At 42.5% G+C, this 11,196-nt stretch overlaps 1 protein-coding gene across 2 annotated transcripts; it reads left to right on the forward strand.

The window, feature by feature from the left end:
* The first annotated feature begins 2,519 nt into the window (after positions 1 to 2,519).
* Positions 2,520 to 10,904, forward strand: CLEC5A (C-type lectin domain containing 5A). 2 transcript variants are annotated; one of them, XM_032401152.1, is made up of 5 exons: positions 2,520 to 2,598; positions 3,405 to 3,464; positions 6,041 to 6,177; positions 9,478 to 9,581; positions 10,643 to 10,904. In XM_032401152.1, exons 1-5 carry the CDS (start codon positions 2,520 to 2,522, stop codon positions 10,755 to 10,757), a joined length of 495 nt encoding a protein of 164 aa, XP_032257043.1. In that variant the 3' UTR covers positions 10,758 to 10,904. The 2 variants fall into 2 exon arrangements, with proteins under 2 accessions (XP_032257043.1, XP_032257042.1); XM_032401151.1 differs by lacking the exon at positions 3,405 to 3,464 and adding an exon at positions 5,667 to 5,726.
* Positions 10,905 to 11,196: the final 292 nt, after the last annotated feature.

The following is an 11,196-nucleotide window of genomic DNA, read 5'->3' on the forward strand; positions in this document are numbered from 1 at the left end:
ATGAATCATAGGAGCCCCTTCTTCTAGATTTCCTTCCCAGATTCGACCCTATGATACCAATGGTTGCTTATCAATCCAAAGAGGGCAGTCGTAATTCCTACGTCACTGGTATTTTTGCTGCCATTGTCATCACAGGGTGTAGATTCTGAAAACAGGCAGCCCATCTCTTTGATGCCATACTTTGCCAGCTTTAATAGTTGATCCTGGATGCTGAGGGAAAGTAAACTCCATGGCCCCTATTTTTGCTCTTCCTTGGAAGAGTTCTTAATGACTATCCATTTCAATTCACTCTCTCTCTTTCTTTCTCTCTCTCTCTCTCACACACACACACACACATGCTGTTTTCCCCACAACAAACCCACAGTACACCCAGAAGGCTGTTTAGCTGTATACTGTGTCCAAATTTCTTCCAAGAACAGGTGTGGGCATGGTTTTCTATCTCCCCGAACTCTTTGGTAATTACAGTTTATAGATTCCATTGTCTTAGTAAGACAATTGTTATATTGCATAATACACATGCTAAAGATTGCATTTTCATCTTAATATCATGTGAAGATTACCAAAGTCAAATCTCAGTTTTTCTCTTTTTTTTCATTTTTTTATTGTGGTAAAATATACATAAAATTTTCCATTCTGACCATTTGTAAGTGCAGAATCTATATTTTAACATGGAAGGATATTTATATAGTGCTAGCTTAATCTATAGTGTATAGATTACAAAACAATGTATACAATATGATCCCATTTTTCTAAATGAACCAGTATCTATCATCTATCTATCTAGCTAGCTAGCTAGCTATCATATATCTATCAACTATCTTTTCACTACCTAGTCATCTAGAAAGAACATACACCCAGGGATGTTAAGTGACTAGAGCTAAATATGTGAATTTATATGGACTTTCTTTGTTTTTTCAATTTTCCCTACAAATATTTCCTAGCCATTTTTTATAATGAGCACATGTAGCTTTTATATTAGGGGAAATATAAAAAAGGAAAACTTCAAATTTAACATGTAGTACAAATTCTTGATAATAAGACTTTAGTATTATTCACCCTCACTGCACTTCCTATATTTAGCAGAATGCCATGCTCAAGAAATCCTGAATGGTCCCTATCCTCACACGGCACATGGTCTGGAGGGTGAGCAGTTGGGGCCAGAGAAGAGGAGTCCATGACAAAGGGTACTGTGCAGAGCTGTATGACAATGAATGGAGCAGATGGGGCACAGGAGGACCTGCTCACTAACATTAGTGACTTCAGGCGGATTTCTTTTCTTAAAATTTCTATTTTGACAAAATATCAGATATGCAGAAATGTTGCAAGGAAAGTACAAATAATTTCCACGTACCCTTCACCCAAGTTCTCCATTTGTTAACATTTTACTACCGTTCCTTCCCACGGTATTTCAAGGAGACGCAGACACATAGAAAGGGCGAGTCTGTGTCAAGGCGGTTTTTCAAATTCTCCTAAAAAGCTTCCCCTGTAGGGGCACCTGGGTGGCTCAGTTGGCTAAGCATTGGATTCTTGATTTGGGCTCAGGTCATGATCTCAGCGTCCTGGGATGGAGCCCTGAGGCAGGCTCCATGCTCAGCAGGGAGTCTGCTTGAAGATTCTCTCTCTCTCTCTGCTTACACACACACACACACACACACACACACACACTCTAAAATAAATAAATAATTCTTTAAAAAAGAAAAATGTCCCCTTGTATTAGAAACCCTCTGGCAGGAAGCTTCCTCTTGCAGAGGCTATAAACTCCCTTCCCCTCCCTGCCCCACCCGCTCCCATTGTCAAGAACATTGAACAGGAAGAAGTGTTTGCTCAGGGTTGCTGCCAAGATAGAAAGACCATGTAAAGAAGGAATGACAGTGCTTGAGCAGAATTCTCTGAAGGTTCCTCTGCCCACCACACCAAGCGTAAGGCCACCAGGAAGATCCCCACCTGCAAACTAGGCCAGCCTTCCCAAGAGAGAGCAGGTGAGTCTGTCTGTCTGTCCTCCCTGCACAGATTATTGGCCCTTCCCCAATTCCAAGAGCTTTGGGGACACCTGTCTTGTCTGTAAGAGTGCTGGCATAGTGTTTTGGAGAGTGAGACTTTTGACAGCTGAAATCAGTATGGTCAAGACCACAGAGAAGGTCCTAGAGAGCAGGGTCATTTCAAAGCTAAGGGTTCTTAAAGTCCAGGAGAGGATTTATTTCATTAGACAGAGTTTAGGAGGTGACTAATAGGGCTAAAGTCTAGAGCTAAGGTATGGGTGAAGGAAAGGCACCATGCCAAGTTCAAAGGCTCCCAATCAGTACAAAATTCTATGTGTCTTCTGGGCATGGGTTGGACCTTATTCGTGTAGCTAGCTGTTAATGGCACACCTGCCTTTCAAGCCCCCCAAGGGTGCTCTGAGAAAGAAGCATGTGTCCTGCTAGAAAGAAGACTTGCTCCCAGATCTTTAAAGTGATACTCTCTCTCTCTCTCTTAGAGCACAGTATCTAATTCCCACAGACTTCCTCATCGCCTTCATCATGAACTGGCACATGATAATCTCTGTGCTTATCATAGTGGTGCTTAAAATTGTTGGAATGACCTTATTTCTGCTTTACTGTGAGTATTTGAGCAACCTCTTACCCCAACCCCATACTGTCTTGTTCTTGTACTTTCCTCTCAGAATGCAAAGTTGAATATAAAGGCTACACGCCTAAGTCTTCCCACCTGAGGGCAATGCCCAGTGTGGGGGAACTGACAATGCTCTTCTCACTCCCCAGCACACGCAATGGGCTGGGTCCCTCGGTCTGCCTTGGAGATATAGAACTGACTAGTGTCTGACGGTTAGAATACCAAAGCTTTTGCTGCTACGGTGTTAGTTGGGCAATCTGAGGTGAAATACTTATCAGTGCTTGTTATTGTTCCTCAAACTTGAAAATCAGCGTCAGTTCAACCCAATGATGAGGCTGAGGTAAGAGCTGCATGATGAGGTAATGGGATTTTTACTGGGGGACAAATTTCCCTCCATGTCCATAGAAACTTTTATCCAGACGCTTAGGAGAAGGCTTGTATCAAAGGGTTTTGCTGTAGCTGTGAGAATCTTCTCCAGTCCCAGAAACCAGTAGGGAACATAAATGAGGAAGGAAATGTGAGTAAAAGACAGCAACTGGGTAAGAGGTGTCTTTCCTTTCACCCAGCTGAAGGCACAATTCCTATCATGTAAGAGAGCAGGAAGAAAATATGAATACGAATAAGTAAACACATTCACAAAAAAACACATACACATCCTCGTTGACCTGAGTCAGAGAGCTCCAGATCTCACAGTAATAGTCACGGTGCCTCAGCAGCCCCTGGGTGATGTTGGTTTGTTATAGTCATCCTGCAGCCACTTTTGGGGCTGGGCCAATAGCTGATTTTCTTTGCAGTCCCACAGATTTTTGGAGAAAGTCAAGTCAACTTCCTTCCCACAGAGAGCTATGGAACAGGTAATGTACATGAGAATGATCTCCTCCCAGCCTCCAGGTTCTTGTGTGCTGACTTTTTATAGTCCTTCCTCAAAGCCTCCTCTCTTTTTTTTTTTTTTTTTAAAGATTTTATTTATTTATTTATTTGACAGAGAGAGACACAGCGAGAGAGGGAACACAAGCAGGGGGAGTGGGAGAGGGAGAAGCAGGCTCCCCACTGAGCAGGGAGCCCGATGCGGGGCTCGATCCCAGGACCCTGGGATCATGACCTGAGCCGAAGGCAGACGCTTAACGACCGAGCCACCCAGGCGCCCCCAAGCCTCCTCTCTTAAGAAATTCTTTTCCAGGGAGGGTCCATAAAGATATGCTAATTGCTATAAGAGGAATAAGTTATAGGGATTTAATGTACAGCATGGTGACTATAGTTAACAATACTGTATTAGGGGCCCCTGGGTGGCTCAGTCATTAAGCATCTGCCTTTGGCTTGGGTCATGATCTCAGGGTCCTGGGATCCAGCCCCACATCGGGCTCCCTGCTCAGAGGGGAGTCTACTTCTCCCTCTCCCCCCTGCTCATGCTCTCTTGCTATCTCTCTCTCTCTCAAATAAATAGGGAGAAGCAGACTCCCCACTGAGTAGGGAGCCCACCGCGGGGCTCCATCCCAGGACCCTGGGATCATAATCTGAGCTAAAGACAGAAGCTTAACCAACTGAGCCACCCAGGAGCCCCCCAAAAAAGATCTTCTAATTAATTCCCCTGTTTTTATAGATGGGAAACCCAGACTAAGCTGATCGAAGTTTGTGATCCTCAGTTTTCCTCCTGAGTATGAGGATGATTTGTATATAATCACCATAATGTCATGAGAAAGGACTTTATAAACTCTGACATGTTGTATACCTAAAGGAATTGTTATACAAAAAAAAAAAAAAAAAAACCAAAAACCTACTTCCCACAGGAAAACTGAAAGATTATAACCAGCACTTTTTGTATGCCAATCACTCTGCTAGACCAACAAAAGAAGAAGAGTAAGAACCAGGAGCTATCAGCCAGCTGTCCTCAGTAAAGCACAAGGCCCCATGCTAGAAGCTAAGGGGCATAAAGAGATGAATGAGACATGGCTCTCCCGATTAAAACCTCCTCCTCTTAAAACTTTCCTAAGAACCTCCCCCTCACTTCCTCTTAAAACATTTATTACTACATACATCTTGAGGAGAAAGTTAATTGCTTGTTCATCTTTGTATCAACTGAGGCTCCTAGTACAGTGAGCTGTATGGAAGCAGTATTCATGAAATATTTATGGAGTTCTGTGCAGTTATAATCCCCAAATGGTTTCTGCTGAAAACCAGGTTATTTTTCAATACAAAGAGCCTTTGAACTGGGAACTGAAATAAAAAGTGAATGCTAACTGGTAAGTTTCATTCATATCATTGGAAGTAGCTGATGTGGTGTCTGGGTAAACTAAAGTGGTCTTCATCCACACAGGACAAATAACTGGGCAGCTGAGGAGAGGTCTGACCAGCCTCCAAGCCACTGCACTGTCTGCTTGGCCAGCCAATGTGTTCTCAGGAAAAATGAGGCTTCTTAGAGGCCTATAATTCCCCTATTTATATTTAAAGACATAAATGGACTTTTCTCTGCCCACAGGAAATCTCTGGAACGTTCACCTGCCTCCATGTGTGTCAATATCCCTGGTCCTGAAACTAGTTCCCATTAGCCTCACTTCTTAGAGCTGGCAGGTGCTGATGAGAGTGGGGCCAAGAGCCACCCATGGGAGAAGAGTGTTCACATGGGACTAGAGGCACCAGAGATGGGGAGAACAGCACAGATGCTGTGCGCAGCCGAGAGCGGGAAGTGCTCCAAACAGCACCTGGGCAGGAGGGGAGGGGGCAACACTGTCAAAGGCGTATATGGAAAGGAATGAGAGGTTTCCTTTCTGGTACTAAATTCACCCATTCCTGTTCCTTTCTCCTGTTCTATTTCTCAATATTTCACACCTACTCCCCCCTCCAAAAAAGATATGAAATAGGACGTGGGGTGTGGGGCATGACTAAAAATGGTAGTAATTAGATGGAAAGTTCAAAGAAAGAAAATGAAAACTTCTAGCCAATGGTGGCCTTCTCATCACCACTGTCCAGAAACAAATAGTTGCAGGGACCAAACAGCTGCTCTGATGTTTGTGTTGTACTCATAATGCAGTTACCTTCAGGTTTTCTTTTTGTTTCAGTTCCTCAGACTATCGGGAGCAGTAATGTCAGCTCAGTTCCCAGAGAGAGCTCCGGAACAGGTACAGTGTATGACGATAATCTCTCCTCTATCCCAGGTTCTTATGTGATGAGTTCTTAGACACTTTTCCCATTACCTCCTTGCTTATGGAACGTTCTTGCTCAATGGGGCCATAAAGATCTTCTAATTCATCCCCTTCACTTTGTCCACAGGGAAATTCAGATTAGACTGCATGGGATTTCTTCCAGGATGGAGGATGATTTGCATTAATATAACTTCTATAAAGAAACTCATGCCCCACTATGTTTTGACTCAGTTCCAGGGTTCACACTCCAAACCACTAATCCTATACTGTCTTTTCTTGGATTTCTTTAGTCTGCTCCAGAGGGTGGTATTTTCATCGAAGAAGATGCTTTTTGTTGTCCCCTTTTGAACTGTCCTGGAACAAAAGCAGTGACTTTTGCAAAACAGAAGGATCCACTTTGGCCATTGTGGACACGCCACAGAAACTGGTGAGAGCATTAGGGGGGTACAGTAAAGTGGCCCACCCTACAGCAGCCTCAGCAGGAGGAGATGGTGGGGCAATGGGGCAATTTGATTGATGGAGCAAGGGCCAGGTGGAGGTGAGGAATAGAGAGGTGGCTGGCTGAGAGCCCAAGCTCCTTCCTCTGAATCTGGTGGTGGGAGACTCTTCTCAGTAGCAGTGGGGTGTATGCCTCAGATCACTTGAGCTAGGGAAATCCACACTCTATAGTCTTTTCCATAAGGCTTAGCAGTGCACTGGTATCCTGGGGATGGGCCAGGATATTTAAAGTTCAGGGAATGACCAAATGTGTTTAAAAGTTGTTTAAAAACTATAGAATACTTCATATTTGTAAATTAGAGCTAATGTATCATTAGAGCTACATTAGCTCTACATTAGAGCTAATGCATCATCCAAGTTGGCCTCATAAATAAGGAAGATGCAAATTAACAAAATTAGCCATATGAAAAACAAAGAATCAGGTCATAGAATTGGGATTGCAGTATATAATTATGATAATAAAGATGGCTAACACAATGCAAAAGCCTTTATTTTACTACCTCTTTTTATCCTCCTAAGGATTCCAAGGAGGTATTATTATTATCCATACTTTACACATGAGGAAGCTAGGGCACAGAAAAATAATTTGACCTAGGTCATACACCTCCTAAGTGACAGGACATAATTGAATTGAGATCTCACCAACTCTAAAACCCACACTCTAATCAATTTTAGATCATAAGTTATTTTAGTTTATAGTTGCCTCTCCTTCAAATCCTAAGCATCTGCTGAGTGCTAGGCATGTGGGAGATACTGCACACCTGCTTCTCTGTGCTCCATCTTTCACCCTTCCTCTATAAAGTCCTCCTGTGGTTGAGGAGAATTCATAAGAGGGCCCTCTCTGAGTCTTGGTAACAGGTGTCCAACAAAGAGTAGGGGTCAGGATGCTACCTCTGCGGCTAAGTATACAGATGGGAAGGGAAAATGCCTTACAGTAGAAAGCCAGGAGTAGTATGGGGTGGGGGTCAGGGGAGGGAAAAGAAGAGAAGAGAGGGATAAAGGGTTGAGTAGAGGAAGTTGACATCCTCTTCCTCTACTCAACCTTCAAGTTCTGACGCATCTCAAGTGTCATACGTGGCATTCTCCAGAAAAATCTCATCACACCAAGGATTTGCTAGTGATCTCAAGTCTGTATCCCCAGCTAGTCATCTCTGGAACAAACAGTATATCAAAATCCACTCTGATGTTTCAAAAGCATCACAAACTCACCATTTTCAAAACTGAGCCAAATTATATTTTACCTCACCTGGTTCCTCCTTTTGTGTTCCAAGTATTGGCAAGCAGTCATGTTACCCAAGATTGAATGCTGATGATTTTCTGAGACTTTACCTCTTCTCTTCTCCCCTAAATTAGCTGCTAACCAAGCCTTTTCCTCTCTCTCTCCACAGTAAATTGTTCATATCTCACCTGGATTTCTTCAGAATTATTCTAACTCCTCTCCTTGCTCCTGATTTTGTCCCTTCTTACCTAACCTCCATAGAACCCACACGATAACATCTCTAAGCCTCTGAACTGTCTGTGCCATTTTACAAATTAAACTGGGTTAAAGTCTGGTTTCCCTGGCATGACACATAAGGCCTTGTACAGTCTAGCATCTGCCTTCTTGCCAGTCTTATCTCTCCACCCACCTCCCTTCTACCTCTGCACAACCACATTAAGCATCTTAGAGTTCCTCAAATGCTCCAGGCTGCTCTGCAGTCTGCCTGTGATCCAATGCTCCCTCCTCCAGGAAGTCCATCCTGACCCACGACCTCCCCTATCTCTCAGAATCCATCTCCAGGATCACTTCATCTGCAGTCTTTCTAGAAAACCCCAAATTCATGTAGAATTGATCACTTCCTCCCTTCTGCCTGTGCTATATCTAGCACATGTTCACCAGCACTACACCTAGGACACCTGCCACCATGCTGGTTAACTCCTCTGTCTTCTCTTATTAGACCAGTGAATCTTCACCATGTTGGGATCGCTGACCTTTTTAAATGGTGGCCAAATCTATAGAAATGTCCAGAAATCTATAGAATCCCAGAAACACTGCATTAGCATGATAGTTTGAATAAAGTTCTAACAGCTTCAGAGATCCCCTTCGTAACCATCCATGACTTAGTGTAAGAGAGGTAAGCGTTAAGAACCCTTATTTTAAACCATGGGTCAGCAAATTTTTCTTAAATGGTCATAGAGTAGATATTTTATGTATGTCAGGTCATAAGATCTCCACCATAACTACTTAATGCTGCCCTTGTGGCTCAAAAGCAGACACAGATGACATGTAAAACTGGGCCTGGATGTGTTCCATTAAAACCTTATTTACAAAAACAGGCTAAACTACTGGCTGTACTTTGCCAACCCTTGTTTTAGATCATAATTTCTTTAAGGAGAAACCAATTTGTTTCCATATGTCCAGCCTTGTTCAATGGCTCACTGGGCACTCAAGAAATCTTTGTTAAATGAGTAAGTACAGTAACTAATTTTAAAGAATAATGAAATGAGATATTTCAGGGAAGGAGAATACAGGAAAAAGAGGAATAAAGGCAATAGCCCTGGGGATGGAGGGAATATCCAAGTGAACTTGGATATCCACTCATTACAGGAGGTATGTGAAGAGTACAGGAAAGAGCCCAGGGACTCCCAGACTTCAAGCTGGAGTGATTTGTGATTCATTAGTTTAATCAAGAAACTATTATATCATGGATTGGTGTCAATTTAGCAAATACTCAAAAACCACTGACTATTTCTCAACACACTTTTAAATCTCCCTAACTGTATTGCCTTGAAAAGTATTCAAGAGATTCACTTGATCCAACCTCATTTGGAATGTAAAATTTCTGGCAATGAAATAATCCTATGCAGAGAGGCATTCCAAATAAAAAAGAAGTATTCAAAAGTGCCCTCTTTTAGATCATATAGTACCCTTCCTCTTCATTTTCAAAATGTGATCCCTGAAGAGCAGCATCAGCATCACACTGGGAATTTGTTGGGAATGTAAATTCTTGGTCCCCTACACCAGACCTACTGAACCAGAAGCCCAGTAAGCTGTGTTTTAGCAAGATTTCCAGGTGATCCTGTTGCTCTGTACCTAGTGAAAACTACTCTAGGGGTTATGGTGAGTGCAAGCTATAGCCAGCCTCAGAGTCCTTTATCAGTCTTCCATGTTCCCAGAATCAGGGCCTGTTGGCAAAGGGAGACAGCAGCAAAAAAACTTTTTGTTGAACTATTTTTTTTTAACTTCTAGGAATTTCTCCAGGACAAAACTGGTGCTGAGAAGTATTTTATTGGCTTATACCAGCAAGCAAAGAACAGTTGGCATTGGATTGACAACTCCATATTCAATGGCAAGTATGTGAATATCTCACATTTTTCTAAGGATCTTAGTTCACCTAAAGAAACCTGACCTGAGATTCAGTGGGTTTGTCCTGGAATATCACAGAGGCTGAGACTTGGTTTTTTGTTTTATTCCTCTCTTTTCTTCCAACTCACCTATTTCCAGAGACACATTTTTTGGTAAACTTTTATTAAGAAAGATATCAAACATTTGTAAGTAGAGAGAAGAGTAGTCATACAGTGAGTTATTTTGATCAAATCAAGAGCCAAACAAATCCATATACATACCATTTGTTTGATATATCTCATAAGTCTCTTTTAACGCATAGACCATACTTTATTACTAAGTTCTTAACAATTCCCCAGATGGGGCTTCTTTATGTAAAGTACTGATGGAGAACATGACATTCCTGGTGTACATATGAAGATGTTGAGTCAGACAGAGAGCAAGTCAGTTCCCTAGCCTATAACTGGGCTTCTCACAGAAAGAAGGAAATTAAGATTCGTTCAATGTCTACTAAATGCCAGGCACTTGCTAAGCACTTACTCATTTCATTTCCTACAGTATTCACAAAGATGTTGTAGAAAAAGCTTTTATTCATCCTCATTTAACAGTTGAATTGAAGCTGGGAGGCTTAAAAATGTACTGAATATCGTCAAGCTGGGAAACTGTAGAGTCACAATTTAATCCCACATCCCCTTGACTCCAAAACTCATGACGTTTCCATGAAACCAGACTCTTTCCAGTCAGATTGAATGACAGAAAAAGAGGTGGGAAAAGGCCAACACACTTTCTCCTAAAGCCAGCTGGTGCCTACAAAAGGAAAAGCAACCTCTTTCTTCCTCCTCTCATTTTTCCTACTGTGAACATAGCCTATGCAGTATTAAAACAATATTTCTGAGAGGAAAAGATAGATGAGATGTTTCTAACCAAGCACAAGAGTGAGTTAATCCAAGACCGTGAGTCCGGAAAGGGCGGGTGTGGAGCTGGATTTGGGATGGGGGAGGGGGGGAATGGAATCAGTAAAGGCAGGGCTGAAACGATTGGCCTTCACCACACTTTCTCTCCCATTTAGTGTTACCAATCAACATCAGAATTTCAACTGTGTGACTATAGGCCTAACAAAGACATACGATGCTGCACCATGTGACATCAACTTCCGCTGGATCTGTGAGAAGGCAGCCAAATGACTGCAGTTCTCTGTGGCCTCTGACAAGAATGACAAATATGCTTTTGGAGAAAGCAAAAAAATATATAATTGGGATTGGTCCAGGAAATATAGAATATCAAATTAGTGTATCAGTCTTCCACAGGTCACTGACAGAGCTCCCTAACAAATTGCTCCACAGCCCCTGCACAAATATACTCGCATCACACAACAGAGGCAAACTCCCCATTCTGGGCCAGCAGCTCCCCCAAGACTCCATTTCCTGTAAGTGTCACACCCGTGACTCTTTTTAGATCTGCACCAGGCATCTAGTCAATGATCCCTTTCTCCATCTATCTACGATGAGAGGTCCTTGCCTATGTAGGGAAATGATATTCTGCTTTAGGGGACTGGGTGCTAGCCATCTCCAAGAGACAGGGTCATTTTATGGAGAGAACTCAGTTGATATGGTGACAAAGTCT

The sequence above is a fragment of the Phoca vitulina genome, unplaced genomic scaffold, assembly GCF_004348235.1.
Source record: "Phoca vitulina isolate PV1807 unplaced genomic scaffold, GSC_HSeal_1.0 scaffold4, whole genome shotgun sequence".
NCBI lineage: Eukaryota > Metazoa > Chordata > Mammalia > Carnivora > Phocidae > Phoca > Phoca vitulina.

Coding starts and splice junctions, on each gene's coding strand:
- CLEC5A (XM_032401152.1), top strand. CDS start 2,520: ATGAACTGGCACATGATAATCTCTGTGCTTATCATAGTGGTGCTTAAA. Junction 2,599..3,404: donor GACCTTATTTCTGCTTTACT/GTGAGTATTTGA, acceptor TTTTCTTTGCAG/TCCCACAGATTTTTGGAGAA. Junction 3,465..6,040: donor CACAGAGAGCTATGGAACAG/GTAATGTACATG, acceptor GGATTTCTTTAG/TCTGCTCCAGAGGGTGGTAT.